At 34.2% G+C, this 22,569-nt stretch overlaps 5 protein-coding genes across 16 annotated transcripts in view; 2 read left to right on the top strand and 3 right to left on the bottom strand.

The window, feature by feature from the left end:
- Window positions 1-5,313, bottom strand: part of LOC139988927 (ankyrin repeat and BTB/POZ domain-containing protein 2) — a 34,330-nt gene extending 29,017 nt beyond the window's left edge. The window contains exon 1 of one of the 2 annotated variants that reach the window (XM_072006755.1): window positions 4,839-5,313. The gene's annotated coding sequence lies outside the window, so the exon portion shown is untranslated. The remainder of the gene's footprint in view (window positions 1-4,838) is intronic. The other variant, XM_072006769.1, reaches the window with a different exon arrangement.
- Window positions 5,314-6,700: 1,387 nt separating this feature from the next.
- Window positions 6,701-8,488, top strand: Arl1 (ADP ribosylation factor-like 1). Its single transcript, XM_072006727.1, has 5 exons — window positions 6,701-6,878; window positions 7,026-7,125; window positions 7,399-7,515; window positions 7,675-7,786; window positions 8,017-8,488. The coding sequence occupies exons 1-5, from the start codon at window positions 6,875-6,877 to the stop codon at window positions 8,224-8,226; spliced, it is 543 nt and encodes a 180-aa protein (XP_071862828.1). The 5' UTR covers window positions 6,701-6,874; the 3' UTR covers window positions 8,227-8,488.
- On the bottom strand, window positions 7,625-14,670 carry Pold1 (DNA polymerase delta 1, catalytic subunit). 2 transcript variants are annotated; one of them, XM_072006567.1, is made up of 15 exons: window positions 14,429-14,670; window positions 14,044-14,146; window positions 13,820-13,855; window positions 13,329-13,440; window positions 13,086-13,258; window positions 12,735-12,994; window positions 12,434-12,660; window positions 12,201-12,367; window positions 11,854-12,099; window positions 11,477-11,779; window positions 10,951-11,421; window positions 10,470-10,876; window positions 9,741-10,394; window positions 9,542-9,665; window positions 7,625-8,208 (listed from the first exon to the last, which is right to left on the bottom strand). In XM_072006567.1, exons 1-14 carry the CDS (start codon window positions 14,479-14,481, stop codon window positions 9,569-9,571), a joined length of 3,309 nt encoding a protein of 1,102 aa, XP_071862668.1. In that variant the 5' UTR covers window positions 14,482-14,670; the 3' UTR covers window positions 7,625-8,208; window positions 9,542-9,568. The 2 variants fall into 2 exon arrangements, with proteins under 2 accessions (XP_071862668.1, XP_071862675.1); XM_072006574.1 differs by lacking the exon at window positions 13,820-13,855.
- Window positions 14,671-14,680: 10 nt separating this feature from the next.
- LOC139988896 (tetraspanin-11) lies at window positions 14,681-19,340 on the top strand. Of its 3 annotated transcripts, none has more exons than XM_072006695.1 (6): window positions 14,682-14,990; window positions 15,069-15,251; window positions 15,331-15,501; window positions 15,602-15,691; window positions 15,893-16,012; window positions 16,206-19,340. In XM_072006695.1, exons 1-6 carry the CDS (start codon window positions 14,766-14,768, stop codon window positions 16,266-16,268), a joined length of 852 nt encoding a protein of 283 aa, XP_071862796.1. In that variant the 5' UTR covers window positions 14,682-14,765; the 3' UTR covers window positions 16,269-19,340. The 3 variants fall into 3 exon arrangements, with proteins under 3 accessions (XP_071862787.1, XP_071862796.1, XP_071862806.1); XM_072006705.1 differs by lacking the exon at window positions 16,206-19,340 and adding an exon at window positions 16,077-16,097 and having other exon boundaries at window positions 14,683-14,990; XM_072006686.1 differs by lacking the exon at window positions 16,206-19,340 and having other exon boundaries at window positions 14,681-14,990; window positions 15,893-16,161.
- Ten-a (Teneurin-a transmembrane protein) overlaps window positions 17,532-22,569 on the bottom strand; it is a 697,656-nt gene continuing 692,618 nt past the window's right edge. For all 8 annotated transcript variants that reach the window (XM_074111675.1, XM_074111674.1, XM_072006525.1 and 5 more), the window contains one exon: window positions 17,532-22,366. In XM_074111675.1, coding sequence (XP_073967776.1) covers window positions 21,405-22,366 — 962 coding nt within the window. In that variant the 3' untranslated portion in view covers window positions 17,532-21,404. The remainder of the gene's footprint in view (window positions 22,367-22,569) is intronic.

Here is a 22,569-nt window from a genome sequence, read left to right as displayed (position 1 = left end):
TACGAGAAATATATATTAGTCAGGTGAAACTCAGCTGTTTAAATCGAACAATAAATAGTTTGTTTGATTGTACATTAGGTGGAATATTCACTACCTTCTCCCTCATTATTTTCTAATTACATTAAAATATCTGTAAGTGAGGACTTTCATTACTATCTATTTACATTGCTTATATATATCGCCATTTTATTTCAATTAATTCTCTTATTTTGATAGAATGAAATTCTATTAACTAATAAAGTCGAGAAACTTTAAGCGAAATACCTAAGTAACAATTTAGTCCCTATTTAAAATCTTGTACATACTTTTATAGCTGCAGCATAGCTCAAACCATATTATACTTTACTAGTTCTAATACTAATTCTAATAAAACTAAAGGGATTTGACAACTGTAAACAAACTCTCATAAATCCGCTACAATATTGTAATATTCCAATTGCTATACAATACTTCAAATTTCCCGCCAAGCCTAATATAACTTGCAAGTAACAAGAAAAAAAGAAACATAGAAGTTCTATATTATAAAATTAATAAAAAAGGAAAGAAAAAGGGGCAAAGAAGGAAAGAGATGTAAAAAGAAAAATAAAGAAAAGAAGCATCAATTCATGTTGCAAATATGAAGCACAAATGGTACAACGTAAACCTAAAACTTTTTGGAAGTTTCCGCAAACGAGACCCGACGAGAGCGTGGTCTCGTGTTGCTCGCTTTGACGGCCCCTTGTATGCAATTACTCTGGCTGGCTCCCAAAGTGCTTCCTTAAGCGTGCATATCAGGAACAGAGCGTCTCGCGTCCGCCCTCCCTCCGCCATTCCCTTCATACCCCTTTTCCACGCGAAGTGAAAGCACGCGCGCAATGTTGGCTGCCCTTTCGCGGAATTTTCATCCACGTGATGTTCGCGGAATGCCAACATTCTTTAAGATCCTTCCACCGTTTTTACCAGAGGAAGTAACTGTGTTCCGATCCTCGTTCTTCCACCAGATCTAAAAACGTCCTATCGTCGTGACGTCTGCTGGTTTTGTGTCACGCTATTTATCTTAAGTTCTTGTTGGTATAGTAATAGTAAACGCGTTCTAATCTATTATTTTACACGCGAAAAGGGAGGAAAGTGCATTTTAATAGATTCAGTACAAATTTGCTAGTGATTATGAAATTGATCTGCCAATAATCAAATGATTGAACTTGAATTGAATCCCTTGTCATTTAATCTAAACAATCTAAATAAAGAAATTGTATTCTGAAATACTTTAGCTCTGCCTAATAATACTTTTTAATACTATTGATATATTTGCAGAAAGCTGTACAGTATGTAATTTTGTATGATGCGTAATGTTGTATTATAATAATTCTAAAATGTAGATCGCTTGGAACACAGAGTTGTATAGTTCTTCGTGACCCACTTACCCGAAAGCTTTGGTCTTGTATTATTTTTGTTACTCTTTTATGATACATAACCGATGTTTTCCTTTCCTTTTTTTATTTATACAATTCGTTATGACTCGGTTTTTCCTCGTATTCGGGTTCTACTATATTTTTAGTATGTTTCTCATTATCAGTCTTCCCATAGTTGAAATTTAACCTCATTTTATTATCATGCGTAACGCACACCGAATGATGATTTGGAAGTAAAATTTCGAAATCTTTATAGTTTTTATATTATACATATAATGTAAAGAAGTAAATTCCACGTATTTATGTGATTTGATTATGTTTGAAACAATCTAAAACTAACACGTCATAAAAAGATAACGGTGTACCACATTCTTTTCATTCAACATAAATACCATCTGTCAATATTAACAGATTCTTTTGGCTTCCGTAATCGTCAACTAATTGTTGAGAATTAAAGTTCCTCTTATCTGAACGACTCAGTTATCTAAACTATAATGTTAAGAAGAACATTTCTGTATGCTGTATAAGCCAACTTTTTAATTGTTTTATCGAGTATGTCTATGAGACATACGTATACAATAGTTCACAAAAGTTCGTTCGCACATGAAGTGATTTGTTATGCTTGCGAGTGGTGACAGTGGAAATACTATGACAGTCATGGGGTGCTCGTGATTTACCTGGGGAGCAATCGAAAATTCGTGTTCCAGAGAGGCGCACGTGGGCGTAAACAAAAGTATGATTCTGCCTCGGGCACAGAATGTGCTGGACGCGGCGCTGGGTCCTGTACACCGGCTACGCCGTGCGGCATTGAGTGTATATGTATGTATGTATGTATATACGGCGTGGCATGGCGTACGGCCGTCCGCCCCGCGGCCACCGCATTCCAACGGCTGCCCAAACCAAAACCTATATCGTGTATATCCATCTCGCTCTTCTCTTCTCTTTTCACCCGTGTACTCGCTCTTTTTCCTTGCTGTCCTACTCTTTACCCACTCCACTCTGGTCACTCTGTCCACCCCCACCACCGTGCCTCTTATTCGAACCCTTACCGCGATCCTCTTCGCAGGAGAAACGCGGCTTTACATTGTCTCCCTCTCTGGCTCCCTCTCCCTTCCTTCCACCTCTCTCTATCTGTCTCCGTTCCTCCCTACAGTATCACAACGACACTTGCCACGATCTCGCAACGAATTTCTCGATCAATTCGGTCCATCGTGTGTCGTCTAGCGATGGAGAAATATCGATTGTCATAAGTAGACTGTTCATCTTTATCCATTTATGAAAAATTTTAAAATAAGAACATTTTCAGTACTTTATTTTCATTTAAAATAATAAAGAAATTTTAAGTGGGTAAAATTGGTGTGACACCCTGTACATTAAAAAATTCCCATATCACGAAATTGAAAAAAAAAAACACTTTTCGATGGCGAATTGATATACAGTTGTTCATGAAAGTATTCGGATGTTTACGGATATTATTTATTACATACATACATTTATGAATATTTGTACATATTATGTATATTGAATCATACCCGATAGCAGTTCTAACGAAATTTCAAAATGTTTTATGTAACACGTACAATATCTGTAAAAGGTTTCTATGGTTGGTATCCAAATACTTTCATGAACCTGTATTATCTCTATCTGTAGAATCATCCTTTTTATTGTATATTTGGAAATCGAATGAACCACAGTCGGAGGACATCACGAAATTTCCCACAAGACATCGTGAAACCCGAATGACCTTTCATAGAAACAAACCTTCTCCCCATTTGTCATTATTGCTTTATACCTTCCACGATTGGATTCACTGTCTTATCGATTCCGAGACAGAGACACACACCGCTCCCCAGCATGCATTCCTTCGTCGCGTATCATCGAGGACAGCGGCGTACATTACCGGCTGCTTGTAACAGTTCTTTTCGTCATTTCTTTCGCGATGTTACAGTAGGATGCACGTAAACGCCCTCCCCCCTGCGGGACCGTAGATCAACACGATTTATGAGATCGTTACGAGCTGGCGGATCCATGGATACGGCGCGGTGTAACGTAAACGATCGACGATTTAATAAGTCCTGGGTAAATGTATACCACGCCAACCAAACTTTATGATGCCAAGCACTATGTTTACGATTCTCCGTGAAGTTTCAAGCAAATAAGATTGGAAATTATGCGTAATATGTGGGCTTTGGTACATTAATTGTACTTGTCATATACGGTATGAGTTGTGTGAATTATATGCCTTTATGGGCAAACATGTCAGAAATGTGTATATACAGTAGTGCTTTATTTATTAACCAAGGATTAATCATATCGAAGAAAGTTTATTTCTAGAAAATCTCTAGCATTTCTTTTCTATGTTAATTATAAGCATGATATCTCAGACATGAAGCAAAATCTCAACAGGTTAAGGTTGTGGTTACAGAGGATGCGATTTTTTATGAATACATCAAATCAATCAAATATATAGATTGTTATGAGTACAGTGGAAAGCGTATTTCCACATACATAGTAATTAATTAGGTTCGAATATATTAAATTTAAATTACATCACTCGATAGTACAACTTACACAAATTGATATTGCGAAAATGAAATATACAACTTAATAAAGAATATTTAATCGGAAAATGAAAAATGGAAATAAAAATATATGTATATTTCAATCTTCAGATGTTTCATTCGTCAGAATAAAAGTTCGCCAGAACACCGTAACCAAAGCCTTCAACACGACACGTAACGACGTAACGATATATGATTTTGACAGGACGATCGGTCTTCGACTATGCATTAGGCATTAGATGGGAAAGTTCGATGCTGGACCTGTATGAGCGTCTTCGTGTATACATATGTATATATAAGCACGTCATTGAACAGGCGAAAGTCTGAGGAGGATCATGACGATCTATCAGAAGGTTCTCGCGAGCGTGCAACCTACGTGACAACCGGTTAGCTGTAAATCCTTTCAGAGGTCCAAATTGTTCTTTCACGAGGATTTATGTGATATATACCTTACGATTCACAAAGAAATCGGACCTGGTGGGTGCTTGAGTTTTGGGACAGAACTGAATCAGAGGACGACTTCCATAGGAATATCGCGTGCACTTGAGAAAAATTTCATTTTCGGGAAAACCGGTTTCCAGCGGCTATTAGACGTTAGAGTGTGCGAACTTTCTGAACTGACTCATTTACGAGATTTTTTCACCATCAAATGATTGTTGAATATTTTTAATACTCAATTTAATTATGGAAATATAAAAATTGATAAAATATTATATCGTTTTGTCATATTATATAGTTTATGTCACCGAATATATCTTGCACTGAGATATAATTTATAAAATTGTATGTTTTAAATACTACATTTAAAGAATTTTTACTATTATTGTTTTATAGTAGTAATGTCTAAAGATATGTATTGTAATAGGAAATGTCTTAAAAAGCTTACCAAACTTTTCTCAACGTATTGGTAGGGATGAACATATGTACGTATTCGACATGACGGACACTCGAGAAACACTCGATAAAATTATCAACAAAAAACTTCACTTTCGTTCAATGTTCACGTTGCGTGAGCATTTTTTTCTTTTCACTATTCTATCAGGGATATGATACATGTATATATCCTGAAGACGTCGCGAGGGTGTACATAACGTTTTTCACGGTTTTCGCGAAACTGTAAACACATACGAACTTTTTAAATTGTACTACGCAGACGATAATGTTGGTATAAATACATAATGTTTCGAAACGAATCCGGGGGCCACGGAGATAAGACAGATTCACCTTGTTTCCTTCAAATCTTCGCGAGTAATATCTTCCATCTCATTAACGAGACAACATATCTGCACACGCATCCGATCGAGTCGCCGCTTTTCGGCAGCTGTCAATTACTAGCAACACAGGCGCCGCGTTTGTGCAGCATCCCAGCAGAACCACTTTCGGTCCAGGCTATGAACAAAAAAATCTCTCGTACTCTTGTGCAAGAAACCAACGTAGAAGACGATATCTCTGCCATCTATCAATCGTTGTGAGAACTAGTGTCGTAACTCCCGTTATTAACAGAGCCAAAACGATATTATAAGAAACGTATATTTTAAATTTTGTATACATTTATGACTGTTTCAAGATTGAATTGAATATTGAATAAAAGTATTCATATGAAATATGGAGAAACTTAAAATTTAATCAATTTCTTCTCTAACATATTTCTTAATCTTGTTCTTATCTGTTAAAATATATTATTTAAATAAAAAGAGTAACTTAATTATGATTTCCCTTGTAAAGAAATTAGGTTTAATATCAGTTTAGAATGAGTTATGGTTACGGTTGTCATAAATAACATTCAAGGACTGCTGATTACTTTATCTCGAATAGTTTGTTCTAAATGAGCATATATTGCAACTATTCATATGTTAGATATAACTAAGAAATCAAATATAACACACATACGTATGTCATTCTTTCAAAGAAAGGATGATGACAATATACGTTATCAGTTTATTGAAACAAGTTTTTAATCACGAGAAGTTAACAAAAAACAGTATTTCTAGATAACGTAAAGCACGAGGAATGTTCATTGTAAATATCGACAAACATGAGACCGTTTATATTGGGATCTAATATTTTCAACAGCAAAAGATGTGTAAAAATATTTTGAAAAATATATTAGAAAATTTAATTGTAAACTTGAAGACTTTGAAAAAAATTTCAGTTTTCGAAAAGGTTTATTTCACAAATTCTACATGTTAATTTATTTAACAAGAAAACAAAGCATATATTATTTAATAATCAAGACACATAAAAATATAGTATGTCTTATGAATTGACCATGAGTCAGGACCAAATTTGGCCAGTTAACAAGGGACAGTATTTCAGGTCTTTCTTACACAATACACACTAATTAATAATATTAGTGAATTAACAAGTATAATGTATAGATTTTTACTACACAGATATTTCTATAAACAGATTTCTATAGTTGTACAATTTTATGGTAAAAAAGATTGATTTCTATAGTTTATAAAATTCACTTATGAATCTTTATTTAATTACCAAATTTGTTGCTATTAAGAAAAAAATTTATTAACGCTGATAATTTATAATTCGTAACTTGCAAAATTTCGTTAATAATATTAATTCAATCATATGTGTGCAAAAGAACCCAGAGAACATAGCGAAATAAAAGAAATGATGGGGACAGCGATGGTCAATTGGCAAAGCATGGTCAGTTTACAAAGCAGTACTCTACGCTGAATATAGCAATTTATGCATTATTTGATCTATCGAAGATACACAGAGAACAGAAACAACTTCAAGCAAGTTCGGTAACGACACAAGTCAGCAAGTGATCTGAAGCGGACTGCATCCGTGGACAGTCAAAGGGGTGTGCGCCCCGGTTACTTGGATACAATTGTGATTATTATATTTGACAATAAACCTTAATTTATACTATATGAATTGGAAATAATACGTGATAGAGATATGGGTGAGTTGTGTGATAATTCATGAAGGTACATGTTCCTGAAATCGAGACCGAATCTTATCGTGTGAATACAAATTTGGTCGGTGTATAATTTGTTAAGATTTTCTTCATTAATATTTCGATGTAATATTGGCACTTTTGTCTTTCCAGGTGGATTACTCAGTTATTTTCGTAATTTACTCGGCAGCCGGGAGATGCGGATTTTAATTCTAGGCTTAGATGGAGCCGGAAAAACTACGATCTTGTACAGGTGTGCTTCATATTGACAAGCTCTGCTATGTTTTATTTGACAGTTTATGTTTTAACATATACATATTCTCTGTGTGCTATCACATTGCAATTATTTCTTCACACACTACTTATTTTTAGATACGAATAGTTTATCTATTTTGTGTTTGAACATTTGTATCCAATAATGCTTATAATCAAACATTAAGTGTATGTTTATGTGAAATAAAAAATTCAAAACTTAATGTGATACACTATATATGTAATACATTGTTTTCTATCTTATATCTATCAGATTGCAGGTTGGTGAAGTGGTTACAACAATACCTACTATAGGATTTAACGTAGAACAGGTTACATATAAAAATTTAAAATTTCAAGTATGGGATCTGGGAGGTCAAACTAGTATACGGTATGTTATATAATACATGTGAATTCAAATATAGTTTTAGTTTCACTTAGTTTAATGTTTTGAAATGATGTAATATTTATGAGAATTATATGACATTGATAAATGAAGATTATATTACACATCACATTTATTAAACTTAATTATATTTCAAATTTACAGACCATATTGGAGGTGTTATTACTCAAACACGGATGCAATAATTTATGTTGTGGATTCTGCAGACAAGGATAGGATAGGCATATCAAAAGATGAATTAATTTATATGTTGAGGGTAACTATCTTTTTTGTATTAGAAACATAGAAAATCAAGTCATCATCATTCATTCAATATAAAGTACATTATACAATAAACTGATCTAATATAAAGTGTTCCTAACATACAGAATAATAACATAATAACATTTTATAATTTTGTGTTTCTAAATTCGTAAGATCTATTTGAGTTAATACCATGTTAAAACCATAAAAAACATAAATATATATATTTTTGTGTATGTTTAGGAAGAAGAATTGCAAAGTGCTATTTTAGTGGTCCTGGCAAATAAACAAGATATGGCAGGATGTTTAAGTGTTGCAGAGGTGCATCAAGCACTTGGATTAGATGCTCTTAAAAACAGAACATTCCAAATCTTTAAAACGTCTGCAACAAAAGGTGAAGGACTTGATCAAGCAATGGACTGGTTGTCAAATGCACTGCAAAGTAGAAAATGATTAATATTATTAAAAAAATTTTCTACCCAAGCCTTATTAAGGAGACTAGTCATATGACTGTCAAATTAAACGACCCACGCAGAGATGGGCACTTCATTCTGTCTATTTATTACAACTATATTTTAAATAGCCTTACGAATTCTATCGGAAGGCGATTCTATAATTTGTCACGATTTTCGTAATGTGAAGCAAGGAATAAAAGTACCAAAAATTTTATCTTTCTACACAACTTGAAATAAAGTAAACATAGAGATTTGTTTAATCTAAATATTTTTTTCCGCACCATTGTCGGACGATTTTATCATTGCTATACTACGCAGCTTTTATTACCTAATGATATAAGAATCTTTGGATAAATAATTTTTGTTACTATACAAGGCAATACATAGTTTATCGGCTTTTAATAAACATTTCGCAAAATCATAAATTTATTATTATATTGGCAATGGTAAGTGTAATGTATATTGATATAGATACATATATCTACTACTTATATTAGCCAAAAAGATCATTTATAAATATTGCAGTAAAATTGGTAATTGTTTGAAATGTCAACATTCTGACATACTGTGTGAATAGTTATGTAAATATGTGTAACTGATTTAATTTCGTTCATATACCGTTAAGATACGTATGTAAAACGTTCTCTTTTATAAAAAAACACAATACAAAAAATTATATGAAGATTTGGCGTAAATTAAAGCACAATGATGTTTATAAATTTAATACATAGAATTTGAATGATATAATACTACCGTAAAAAAACAAGATTAGTCTTTCAAAACAGTATACATTTGAAATTAATATTTGAGAAAAATAAAATACATTTTGTTAGTTTTTATTTAATAGTGAATTATTTAATTTTAATACCAAATAATATTAAATAATTAAGTACATTATTCAAATAAACTACTTGAGCAGTGTACTAAAATTTGATAATTAATTTATGTATTTAAACATCTTTATAAATACTATTTCATAATAAATATTCCATAAATATTAACTGCATTTATATTTTATAAAATATAATTTTTTAATTGTAAGTAAAATGTGTTTTATATATATATATATACAGAAAAAAGTTTTTCGATTTACATATATATATATACAATTATAGCGAATAGTATCGCTATATTAATTATTATACAAATTTATAAATTTTTGATACATAATTTGTACAAAAACTTGCAAAAAGGATTAAATATTTTATGTTAATTATATAATATTTGTGAATAACTATATCTTAATTTTGCATTGAAACTATTTATGAAATAGCGACTTTTTTTGCATGTTCAAGAAAGAATTATAAACATACCTGTCACGTTTTTTAATCTATTTAACTTTACCATGTTGGAATGCCAAACCTTTCAATTCGTATCATTTGTGTATCTAATTCCATTTGAACTTTCTTTCTCATATAGAATATTGGACAATCACGGCTAAAAGAATATAATATTAGATTTACTATCACACATACACAATAGAAATGTACACTAATCGATTATAGAACGAACCTTGTGCATAGCACTTCCTGATGAAGACTTCCCTGACATCTTTGACATTCCGTCCATAATCTACAGAATTTTTCTTCTAATTTTCTACCAAGATACAATTCGGTTTGATATAATTCTGCTTCTTTTGGTTCACAATATTTACATAATGCCATCTTTTCTCTTTCTGGTGTTAAAACTGCTTTGCAACCCAAGCATATTTCTTTTTTACGTGTAAATGCAGATAAAGCACCGACTTTCGACGTAACAACGGATTTTGTGCGCGTATGATCTCCTTTCAACAAAAGTGATTCAGCCTTTTCGCCCAGAATTGGTTCAAAAATACGTACTAATGGTTTGGCTAATTGATTTTCCAAGTAATAATTTGTATCTATAGGAACATTATTTTCTAAGACATAGATGGGATCTTCAGCCTTTTGATAAGCCGGTGTGCCTTTGGCTGCTCGTATGAAAACATATGGAACTCTGTCACCAAGCTTTGGCGCATTTCCGGCATCTCGTTTTTTCATTTTGGCTGCTAATTCAACATGCGCTTGCTTAGCCGCGTAATCAGTCTTAGTTAATTCTTTTGTAACTACTAATTGAGAGATATCTACACGATTACATAAAAGATCGCTTATAATCTGTTTCGCATAATTCAGCGCATCATTGGGATTTCTATAAAAAAAAGGAAAAAATATAGCAAATTAGATTTGTTTTAATTGTAATAATTTAAATATAATGTTTAATTACCTATCAATCAGTAATTTTTGCAAACAGGTATTCATCATGTTTGCTACTAATGGACAATTATCTCTTCGTACAGTTTCTAAACCTTTACAATCCATTTTATCGTATTTGTCTGGACGAGTAAAATATAGACCAGCGTATCGTTTCTTGTTAATTAACAGGTATGGAAAGTATACTTTTTCAAATTCTAGTTTTATCGGTTTCAAAAACTTTGAGGACACATATTCCGCTGCTTCACGGCCAAGTTCCATTGCTTCTTCAACTGTTTTCACACCAAACTTTATCATAACAGAGTCAGTATCTCCGTACACGACTACTGCGTCATTTTTATATCCTTTGGAAACGCAGTATTGTTCTTCTACTTCTTGCTTTGTTCGTTCTATCATAGTGCGTCCATATGCGGTAACACTCTGAAAATTAACCATTTTCCTATGAAAGTAAGTAAAACGCAGATTATTAAGAAATTGAAATATTAAAATCTTACAGCAGAAATGTCTAAACAGGGTAATTTCCCCATTTGCGCACCAGTGAAACCATACACAGAATTAGCAGATACTTTCAAAGCATATTGTCTACCATCCAAAACCTTTTGTTTCAATGGATCAGTTTCTTTCTTCAGTTCAGCTTTTGCTGCTTTTCTAGCTGACAAAAGACTTTCTAGGATTTCTGGAAGAATTCCTTTTCTACAAGTAGCTTTAACAAATTTTGAGTCACTTGGAGTTACAGTAATGTCATCTGAATCAATTTTAAGTTTAATTTGTGTATCGCGTTTTAACAATGTAGTGTAACATAGATTGTGGGCCATGATAATACTGGGATACAGAGAACTGAAATCCAAAGTTGCAATAGGATCGCTATAATATCCGCGTTTTGGTTCTATGACTGTTGCGCCTTCGAACTGTTCGTCGCTAGCTTGACCCCGATGGACTGGGATTAAGTAGTCTTTTTCTCGAGTCTGAAATTACATATTTGTGTCATAACTTCCTAAAGAGATAAAAAAGAAGGATTACCTTTCGTAATAATTGCGACACAACTTTTATTTGTTGTCCCCGAGTTAGTAAACTACATATGGAAACTCCAGTGACTCTTGCCATTTCCATATAGATGAAAATACACATTAATTTATCCAACAATCTAAGCGGCAAATATGCATCTTTCAAACAGTAAACGGCAAGTCTTCGACGTGTTTGCGCATTACCATTTTGCAAATCCGTGATAATACTATGATGGACATCTTCTTTTTGCTCTTGTAGAAAATGATATGAAACGGCATTTAGAGTATAAGATCTTAATTTATAATCTCTAACCAATACCTAGATGTGAATGTAAACTTAATGTACAGTTAAATGTAGTAATTTATAATAATTTTTAGTATAATTAGTTTTACCAGTAATAGATCAAATGGAACTCTTCCTTCAAAATTAATGGATTTATTTTCACGTCGACCCATCTGTTTGCTTTGAAGTACTTGAGTTTTAATTACTGACTTTATATTTTTTATTCGACCAAGAAAGTAAAAGTCTCTCACGTTGAGATGTTTCGCACGATTAATCAGATAAGGAAAGTCAAAATTATTTATGTTATATCCTGTAAAAATATCGGGATCTAACTGTCTCACGAAATCCGCCCATTTCTATGAAAAATAAAATGTCACCGACTGAAAATATACTATTTTATTTTTATTAATTGTTTTACGATCTAAATTCAAAAATTAAATTTTGGATATATTCATACCTCTAACATTTTTTGTTCTTTCTCAAAACTTAAAACTTGGCAACCAACAATCGGTGCACATGTATCGAGGGTAAAAATATTTCGCAAAAAAGGTTCTGTTTCTCCTTGTCTTATCACCATATTTGCAATTTGTATAACAGGATCATGATTTGGCTCAGGAAAAATACCTATACATAAAAATAATAAAATACCTGTACATATAAAAGAATATTCAATCAAGAGCTAAATTTTACCTTTGCGACCCGCGCATTCAATATCAAAACTAAGAATTCTAAATGGTGCAATTTTCGACCATTCTCCTTGAGGAGCATGAGCAATGAAAGCATCCCATGCAACATCTACTTCCAACTGGCACCTTGAAGTATAGGGTAAATTATGTCCATTATGCTGTCGAAGTTTCCAAGTTTTTGCTGGTAATTCAATCCATGAACATCCAACTACTGATGTGTCAACCATAAATCTTAAATAAATAATTATCTAGTTAGAAAGAGAAACAGATATTTAAAAAATAGAAAACATGATGCAATTATATACCTAATATCAAAATCAATGTTACTTTCAAAAGCACTATAGTGGTGATTAAATTCGGATAAAATGGTCTCTTCTTCTACCACTTTCTTACAACGTGCTACTAGTCTTGGAAGTGCCACTGTAATTTTTAAAAACAACGATTTTTCGTTTCCTGTGTAGCCATACATATTTTGTTTATACAATCGCTCAACAGCTAATACAGCCTCTTGAATATTCTCTGGATTTGATCTCATATCTTTTAACATAGCCTTGTTTAGAGCTTCCTAAATAATATATTGAGATTATACTACGAACTGTGATTACTACTTTAAAAAATCTTTTTAATTACTACTACTAATTTCTAGAATTATATACCTTAAATAATCTACAATGATGTTCATTAAAATTTTGTGGTGCTGTGACATATAAATAAGGATTAAATCCATGTACATGACAACAAACTGAGTTTCCTAATTCTGTAACACCAAACATCCTCATTATTGGTACAGGAGGTATGTTACTGCCAGGCATTCCAGGCAATGGTGTACCTTTAAAAAAATACAATTTAACTAATTTGGAGTAGTTGGATAGAATTTGTTTATTTGTAGTATTAATTACCGCTATAATGGTCTATTTCTATTTGCTGAAAGATTAATGCATCTTTTTGTGGATTTAACTCTGGAGGTGGAGGTCTACTCCATTTCGAATATGTATTTTCTTGTGCAGGACCCTGATAAGAATACAAATTGATTAAACGATGAATTTATGCTATATAATAAGTTTACATAACAAAATATGTAATACATAAAAATAATCAAATACATATACAAGGAAAAGCATTTAGCAAGCACAAATTAAAATAAGCCTGCAAATAAAACACAACTTTTATAACATGGAGTGAATTATAATAAATCAAATTTAATATTGTTTATGAACATAATATAAATTAAATGGTGGTAATAATTGAAAAAATGTGTTATTATATGAATGAAAAGATACATATCATAACAAAATTAGCAAATAACAGAGTTTATAGCATTTCAACAGTTAGATGCATATAACATTCACAGTATGCTTAGCAAATACTTCTTTTATATGAATTAACTTACTCCTTTCCCTGTTTTACTTAGTTGTACATCAGGTGGCTGGGATAATGGAAATATTACTTAATGATATATTGAAATTACTCTTAATATAATACTATATAATGCTCTTAATATATATACGCAATACTGTAGTAATCAATGTTGATAGAATATCATTTTGCAAAAATCTCATATTATAGTGTATTAGCAGTACAAAGGAGGTAGTATATTATTTAATGCTTATATACCTCTTCAATAACCTGAGACATATCTCCAAATTCATCTTCCATTTCATCCATAGTAGCCAGTTCGGCTTCAAACGAACCAGGATAATCATCTTCATCATCATCTCTATTAGTGAATATGAAAATTAATAAAATATGGAAAAGAAATATGGTAATAAAATAATAATGATTAAAAAATATAAAACAATAAGACAATAAAAAATTTATATCACGTTTTTATTGTATTCATGGTATAGGTAACAATAAATTAATTAAACAATATTTAGAGCAAATTTGTTTTAATACAGTTTGTTTTTGTTATTCAAGAGAAACAATGTGAGATTTGGACAAAGTAAGAATAACGTTACAATGAATTTGTGAGGTTAAAATAAATATTATGAGTATTTACCGATATTTTGCTCTTTTTACAGTGGAAGGTGTCGGAAATTGCCTTTTATTCATTTTACTTTGTTATATTTTAATTAAATGATGTACACATTAAACACAAAAATGTTTCAGAAGCAACTTTTATTGGCAACTGTTTGTATAAAACTGGCGCGAGAATGTTTCAATACCTAGTTACTTCAGTGATGTTACAATCAGTACATTATGTGCAATATTAGAAAATAAATAGCTAGCGTTATAAAAACTTCGAATCACATAGTTAACATAGAGCTGTTATCATTTTTTAGTCATTTTATTCATTTATTATCTCAGCTACATTCTAGTCATTGGAATAAATTTTTATGAATTGGAATAAATTTTTTACCGGTACGGCAGACCACGGGGACTATGGGAATGAGGAGGAAACGGAAACGGAGGATGATGAGGATGTCACTGAAAGCACCGAAACTGTATCCACCGATAAAAAATCGCATTTTCTAGGAATGCACTTTCATAAACTTTCACATAATGACTTATCGCAACAATGTATTAAGCTGGCTTTCTTAATAATCAATATTACAACTCTTGTGAGTTTTACAATATAATTAGTAACAGATTATTAATGGTTTATAAATAGAACTTTGTTCCTAAAAAAATAATTAAAGATTGCAGGCATTGTTGGCATTGTAACCTCTATATGGATTTTCACTGACAATAGAATAATGACAAGGCTGATAGATCAACGCTTTCATGTTACATCGCTATTATTTATTAGCTTCATTGGCTCACTAGTATCATCATTGGGGATTCTTGGTGTACTTCGAAGAAGAAGGAAATTTTTAAATATTGTACATTGCTTTAAATATTTTAAATACTAGAAATTACATAACCCGCGATAAAGAACCTTAAAAGATTATTTTATTACAGTATGCTTTGTGTTATTTGACATTTCTCTGCATCATATTTATCAGCGCTATAATGAGTTTCTGGATTTTCGAAGAAATCACGAAGAGGATTCAGTTTGACATGAATACCGCCATCGAAGGATATCATTCTTCGTCTTGGAGCAGAGAAGCTTGGGATAATACCCACAGATATGTAAGAGAGTATCTCGTACTTACCACAAGATGTCTCTGAAAGATCTTGTACAGATTTTTATCTTTCAAAAATCAACCGTTAAGAAAACCTGTTATTTTAGTTGAAATGTTGTGGAGTAAAGTCTGCAATGGATTGGGCTAAGTATCATGTTGAAATTCCGACAAGCTGTTGTTCCAAATCCATCAGAGAAGTACATTTTCTTGTTTTTTTGGAAAATTATACTAATATTAGTCCTTATTGTGAAATACATATACCGTTTTGTAATACGCAGTTGTATTCCAATGTGATGTTAATTATTTCATAAAAATCATCTTGTATATATCAACAAACATGATATCATTATCTTTCATCCTCTTATTCATGTTGAATTTATAAAAACAATTTTTTACAGTGTTTACAAATGACAGAAGCGGTGGCATATAAATCAGGATGTCTAAAAAACGCGATACTATTACTGAAGTCTCATATACACATCATTAGTATATCCGTGCTGTTGATTTTTCTAACCATAGTGAGTAGAATAATTCCTTGTGTGAATATACGGGACTTATCAAAATATGTAGACATGATTTCAGGTGTAAATACGTTACATAAGAATGACAAAAAAGCTTTATGACAGTATACGATAACTATACTTCCCACATATTTTGAAACAGCCTGTACTCAAAGCAGGTCAGAGTCACTCAATTGTTTTCCTGTTTCAGTTAATGAGTTTCGTTCTTGTGCTCTGTATACTTGCTAGAATGAAGAGACAAGATAGAAGTTGAGTAATCGAAATGAAAAATATCAGGACAAAACGCGAGAAACGGTAAAATTTTAGTCGGATTGAGGCGAAGGTGAACGAGGATCAATGACTATAGATGAGACAATGATAAACTCGCTGTGAAACGTTTTCTCGCTTTTATTATCATATATAGATCATATATTTTCTGAAAACACTTAATATATTGTACTTATGATAGTAATATTGTAATTGTTACTGGACATGCTGGTTTGGGTTTTTCGCGACACACGTGTATGACAGCGGAATTTGCTTCGAAAAAAATTTCTCTTCACGTTTCTCTAACAAATGGAACCATCGATCGATGGATGGCAGTTTCGTCGAGGGTGTTTCTTTTTTTTTTCACCGCGTGACACGGCTGGATAATAAGATTATAAAAATTCTGTCTGACCATCGTTCGCTTTCATCCTCGAAAATGGGCCTTTGTTGCGTAGCGAATTTACCGGGTTTTACGAAATTCGTCGTAATAGTTAATAATAATAATAGTGGGCAAAATTCCGACGCGGATAATCTTGTCGTTATATTATGCGACGCGAAATATTGACATCGTAATATGTATATAATTCGTCGAACGCGATACACAGAATCTTTCTGTCTTTATCTCTCCCATCGTCGATAGGTCACGCAAGCAGCGCCTGTGCGTTGCACCTTACTTTTTTGTCCCACGAATGTCTCGGCATCTATCTTCGTTATCATGTACAGTAATCCCCAGTTAAGTGCCCACTTCTCTTCTTAATTAGGATAAATCACAAAATTTCCTTAGTTCCTCCCGTATATTTCTCTGTAGATCATGAATAACCCATGATAACCACCGAGCTTAAAAATTTCTTTAACTTTAAATATTTCTTCGAATCGTTAGAAATAAGCAATATAGAGATTGAGAAGATAAAAGTATCAGGAATTTATATATATATATATATACCATCACTTCTTTCTAATAAAATCCAATGTGATTTTTAGATTCTTAATCTCTAATTGAAATTTCTTCTGAACTTTTTAATTTTCCTATACATATAGATAGACTCTGGTATAGACTCCATTTCTCATGGACCCTATTCATGGACGCTTAACCGGGTGTTACTGTATACATATGCATATAATATCTAGTACCTCTGTGTGAATCCGTATACGTGTGTGTGTTGCGTGAGACACGCGCCAGTCTGATGTATAGGTCTGTGTTTATGTGAATACGTGTACAGTGAATCATTGATCATAGAGGACAGGGCTGTGGGCGCAGTTTCCAGGCAAGTTCCATTCAATTACAGATATATTATATCATAGCAAACATCGTGACTATTTACAATAAATACAGTCGATTAGATTATATAAATAAAATATATCGTATCGTTAGTTTAGGTTTACAGCAACACGTGACAGTAAACAATTAGATTAGCGGCGAAGTAGCATAATCTACTTAGGGTAGTGGTCGTAGTAGCTGTAGCAGGACTGACTGCGCATTCATTCATCTCTTTTATACGTTTATTTCACGCGCGCACTCTCTCTAGTTTCTCTTTCATTTTTTCTTGCTCGCTCATTCTGAATAGATCACCCTCATGTTCTAACATGTGCTCAAACTTCTGTGTTGTTCTTGATCTCGATTTCATTTTTGGTATCATTGAAGGACGAAGTTCGCTTCGCGAGAATCGAGTACACCACGTGTGGTCCGACGGATTCAGCTAGCTCGGCCATAACTATTTAGTAACGACATCTCGCGTTCGTTTCCCGTACAATCCGTGTATCTTTGCGTCGTAGTGATAATTAATGCAATAATAGTTAGTAATAATGACGATCATATTCTCGTTCGAGCTTTCTCTACCCCGTTAATTCCAGAAGTATTTATATTTATATATTTATACGTATATTTATATATTTATATTTATACTCGTATTTATAAGTATGCTTCGCGTGTAAACCCCGCGATCGAAAACTTCGGGGGAACGCGTCCGTTTATCTTTTTCTTTATTTCTCTTATAGAAAGTTTTTAGCGAGACGAGACGAAACTTCACGGAAGTTAAGAGAGCGAATTTGTTCACTTGTTTTTTTTTTCATTTCGTTCCTTTTTTCTTTTACTATTTTTTTCTTCTTTAGTGCTAATTAGTTACTCGAATAGTACAGTTGAGACAAAATGGTTCTCGCGACCCTGCACGTTGAATCCGCCTTTTAAAACGCCGATCAACTCGCGCCGACCTGATCCGCTTTTAATAATTTGACACTCACTTTGATACTTCATTTCATTTCTTAGCCGTTTTAAAAAATAGTCGATTCTTTGAACGCCATTGCCGATTCAACGGTTATACACGTTATATATGTATGTATAGATTATACGAATAAACTGGGGCTCGAGGATGGAGGAACCGGAGGAATGGGATAGGTTGGAATCAAGGTTAAGGAATGTGGAGTGTTTAGAAATCCATGAATCGATGCGTGGTTTAACCACCAATGTTCTCGTAGTCCTTTATCGCGTATAAGCGGCTCGTCCTTCCGCCAAATGGTGTGATTATGATATTGGCAGCATAAGTTCGAGAGAAAATGGCGGAAGGACGAAAGAACACGTTAATTATCGAATATATACGATATCGAGTATGTAAACGACAAATTTTTAACGTATTTGAGTCATATAAAAAAAATGTAAAAAAAAGATAAAAAAATCCATTTTCAATTTCGTTAGGTCACGAGAGCTTGCTTGGACCACAGAGTTTGGAGGATTTTTGATGTTCAATGCAGCTCTAAACACTCGCTTGAGTCAAAAATACGTTTATGAAGCTTTCCTATATAATCTCTTTTTTCTTTCTTCCCTTTCTTTGTTTCTCTCTCTCTCTATATATATACTTTGTAATTTTTCTTCGTTTATACATTCAGCGTAAGGTAATTCCTTTTTTTTATATGTTTTTTTAATTTTTCTCATCTATCCAGACGATAATGTCGCTGTGCCGCTATCTATCTGTTTTAAAAACGGCACTGTCTAAAGCCATATTCGCAAAATATTCAATGACAAGTATGAAATTTTTTGAAGAAACGCGGAAAAATAATAGGGCAGAATTGAGATTAAAAGAAAAGAGACGATAAAGAAAAGTAGGTACGGTTTGAATTGAACGAAGAGCAGGACGGAGTAGGAGTATAAAGGGTGGGATTAAGAAAAGTTCAAGACGTATGCACGTGGAACGGGCAGTGATCTAGTAACTTGGGTTTTAGGGTGGAGGTTGGTGCTAAATAATATTCTTATGTACGTAGGTGTATATGGCGTTCAGTACACAGCAAAAACGATCGGTACTGACGAGCATTAAATTTAGATATACACACTTAGTATTCAGTGAAGAAACATAGTTAACGTTCCGTTATTCATATCCAGCAAGCACAAATATGCAATAATATCTCGTGTATACGTATTATTACCGATAATGGAGTTTATTCTTTCTTTCGTTCTCTTTTTCTTTCTCACACACGCACACATCTCCATTCATTTTCAATACTAATTTAAACATACAAACATCGGTTGGCTCTCGTCCGACATTTTTTTCTGCCTCGTCATTCTTGTCGCAGGAAGCAAAATGGTGATAGATCTTTGTTTATAGTATTTTTGTTCATCGTTCCCGCGACGATAGAATTTCTCTTTCTTCCTCTCGCTCTCTTTTGAACAACAATTCGTACGTGACGCGACATCAATTTCCGAGGAAGTGGACGCTAGCGCTAAATGAGGGGAGTTGGGTAGGACACATTCATCGTTAAAAATACGTTAGCGACGCTATGCAGTGTACGTGTGTGTGAGTGTGTGTGTACGTGTACATCGACGTCCTGTAATTAGTCACGCTCACCATTGTCGAACATTGCACCGATATTTTCTTCTTCGCACGAGAAAGCACCACTTTTATAATACACCATAAACATCGCCTCTTTCTCTCATCTTTTTCAATCACCTACTTTAACCTTTTAAATTCGGAATATCGATTCGAAACGCGCCATGTTGATTGGCCGCTTCTATCGAACGACACCAACATTCTTTCACCATCTTCTCACGTTTCATTGACACTTTGGACGCTGACCAATCGTCATTTCTAGCAAAGGACGTTGTTCTTGATCCTATTCGATACAGGGCCATTCATTGTTGAGATACACGCATGCGTATTCTTTTTACGTTCACTTGCGATAAGTATAGGTTATGTTCGTACCTATTGTGTATCTATTTTCGACAGAATCGTTTCTTTGATCGATCTTTTATCTTCTTTTTCATCTAAGTACGATTAAGGTATCGCGCGGGTAAACAATGGGCGAATGGGTTACATAAAGTTTGTTTGTTCGCGTGGTACATCGACGGTCGCGCCTCGTATCCTTATTCTATTGGAAAAAGTTTATACGTCAATGTAAAGCTATATATTGACTAGTTTCTCTCACTCGATTCGCCTCAACGACGAATGGCCTGCTTTCTGCATTCCTCTTTTCGTCGTTTTTCCTTCACGTTCAATAACGACGCGATGTCTCGTCATGATCATTCGTTAATGATGAACACACACATAATCACGTTCCATGTTTTCCTCGACAATTCCTCCTTCAGTCGTTATCGCAAGGAACTCTTTCTTGTTTCGCGAGCAGGGGAACAACAAGTTGACGAGCTCTTTGTCGTTTCCCGTAGTTGCTACAAGGACGTGAGCTTCCCGGAACGTATTCTATTCTCCTAAGATGGCCGACGACGATAATATGCTTCTGCTAATTCACGAAGAAATCGCGAGTTGTGATAGCACGGTCGCGCACGGAGACCAACTTTTCTCCGAGATGCTTACACACTACACCCTAAATCGCGGTACAATATAATCGATATAACGTTAAATGTTTTTGGCATCTTCGAAATACACAAATAGACTTTGGTATAAAACTTTTTTTTGTTTCTTTTGATAGTGTTCAGTACGTTCATACAGAGGATAGCTGGCTCGCTGCAGCTCAATCCTCTTATTCCTTTCTTCTTTGATCCGTTTCTGATCCTCTTCTTCATACTCTTCCAAATACGTCACAACACGCTCTACCTACGCCAATTCGGAAATTCCTGTTACTTCGACGGTTGGACAATTCTCCTGGCAACGGCATGTGTCAGGAGAGGAGGACTCCCTGATTTAACGGTACCTTGACCCGATTAGCAGATTTTATCTAGCCACCAGAGCTTGCACGTGGGCGCGCCTCTCCTCCTGCGGCGTTTCTTGCTCGACGGGTCAACAGCCTTCTTTACGAATCGGATGTTGTATGGATCCTCCGCGAGCTCAGGGTACAGTTGTGCGTCGTGGATGTACTCACCTTCGTAATTGGACGCGGACCCGGATTTTAGAATCTCGTCTTGTTCGGCTACCATCCACTCAATAGCCGTTGGTGTGTTTGCTTTCAGTGCTTCGCGTTCTCGATGCCAAGCCTTGCGAATGGCAGTCGCTTTGGCATGATGTAGCAGTCTTTGTTTCTCTTTTTCAGCTGTGGTACCGTAACGCAGGTTCACTATATAGCTGGCGCCATGTATCTTCACGTCTATCAACGAACTGCTACCACTTCCGTTCTCGCTTTCGTGGAAAGTCGTATTCACCTGACCACCTAACCGTTTTAACTGACCACGATCTTCACTAGCCCGCCAAGTTTCTTCCTTGACAAAATAGAAGGCGTCCTGCTGCGCACTGTGCACTACGAATGTGAACGGAAGGAAATACGACCGATTGAATACGGAGGTGAAAACATCGCCATAGATGGCGTTAGCGGTTGGTACGCTGGACACTACGGCTTGACCATCGGCAGTCCTTGAAACCAAGATTCCTTTTCCAAATGGAGGATCCGAGGCTGCACCCAGGCGACTGGGTATCAAGTCACTGGTGTCTTTCTTCAGGGCTGAACGAGGCGGCGCTGATAAACTGACAGCATCTCCTGAGTGTCTTTGTGCGATGTAGGCTAGGAAGCCTGATTGCACACCAAGATTTCTGGATCTCTTCTTTTTGCCAAATATGGAGGTACCTGGACCCAAAGATGGCGGAACGAGACTGTCTGGAAGCTCGTCAGGGAAAAGTTGAGGGGCAAGGCTTTTCAGGTCGTAGCCGAGATGCGACAGCCATGATATGTGGTCTGAGAAAGATAAATAGGTAGATAGATAAATAAATAGAAAGATAGATAACGATAAAAGAACTGTAATGATGAGTAAATAGTAAAATATTGATATATGTACTTCGTGACTTGAGTATTGTTTAATATAAAAATAGTTAGTAGTACCTCTGCATAGGTACTGTATTATATAGAGTACTAGACATGTATGTAATTAGATTCTCAGA

Source organism: Bombus fervidus, chromosome 1 (assembly GCF_041682495.2).
Source record: "Bombus fervidus isolate BK054 chromosome 1, iyBomFerv1, whole genome shotgun sequence".
Taxonomy (NCBI): Eukaryota; Metazoa; Arthropoda; class Insecta; order Hymenoptera; family Apidae; genus Bombus; species Bombus fervidus.
This window is presented reverse-complemented; position numbering and strand designations above follow the sequence as displayed.

Bases quoted from the DNA above. Each gene is read 5' to 3' on its own strand.
- Pold1 (XM_072006567.1), bottom strand. From the start codon at position 14,481: ATGAATAAAAGGCAATTTCCGACACCTTCCACTGTAAAAAGAGCAAAA. The intron at 13,856-14,043 runs GTATATAAGCAT...CCATTATCCCAG, and splicing joins TGTCTCAGGTTATTGAAGAG to CCACCTGATGTACAACTAAG. The intron at 12,995-13,085 runs GTATATAATTCT...TATATTATTTAG, and splicing joins ATCATTGTAGATTATTTAAG to GAAGCTCTAAACAAGGCTAT.
- LOC139988896 (XM_072006686.1), top strand. From the start codon at position 14,766: ATGAATTGGAATAAATTTTTTACCGGTACGGCAGACCACGGGGACTAT. The intron at 14,991-15,068 runs GTGAGTTTTACA...AAATAATTAAAG, and splicing joins TAATCAATATTACAACTCTT to ATTGCAGGCATTGTTGGCAT. The intron at 15,252-15,330 runs GTACATTGCTTT...ATTTTATTACAG, and splicing joins GAAGGAAATTTTTAAATATT to TATGCTTTGTGTTATTTGAC.
- Arl1 (XM_072006727.1), top strand. The intron at 7,126-7,398 runs GTGTGCTTCATA...TATATCTATCAG, and splicing joins AAAACTACGATCTTGTACAG to ATTGCAGGTTGGTGAAGTGG. The intron at 7,516-7,674 runs GTATGTTATATA...TCAAATTTACAG, and splicing joins GGAGGTCAAACTAGTATACG to ACCATATTGGAGGTGTTATT.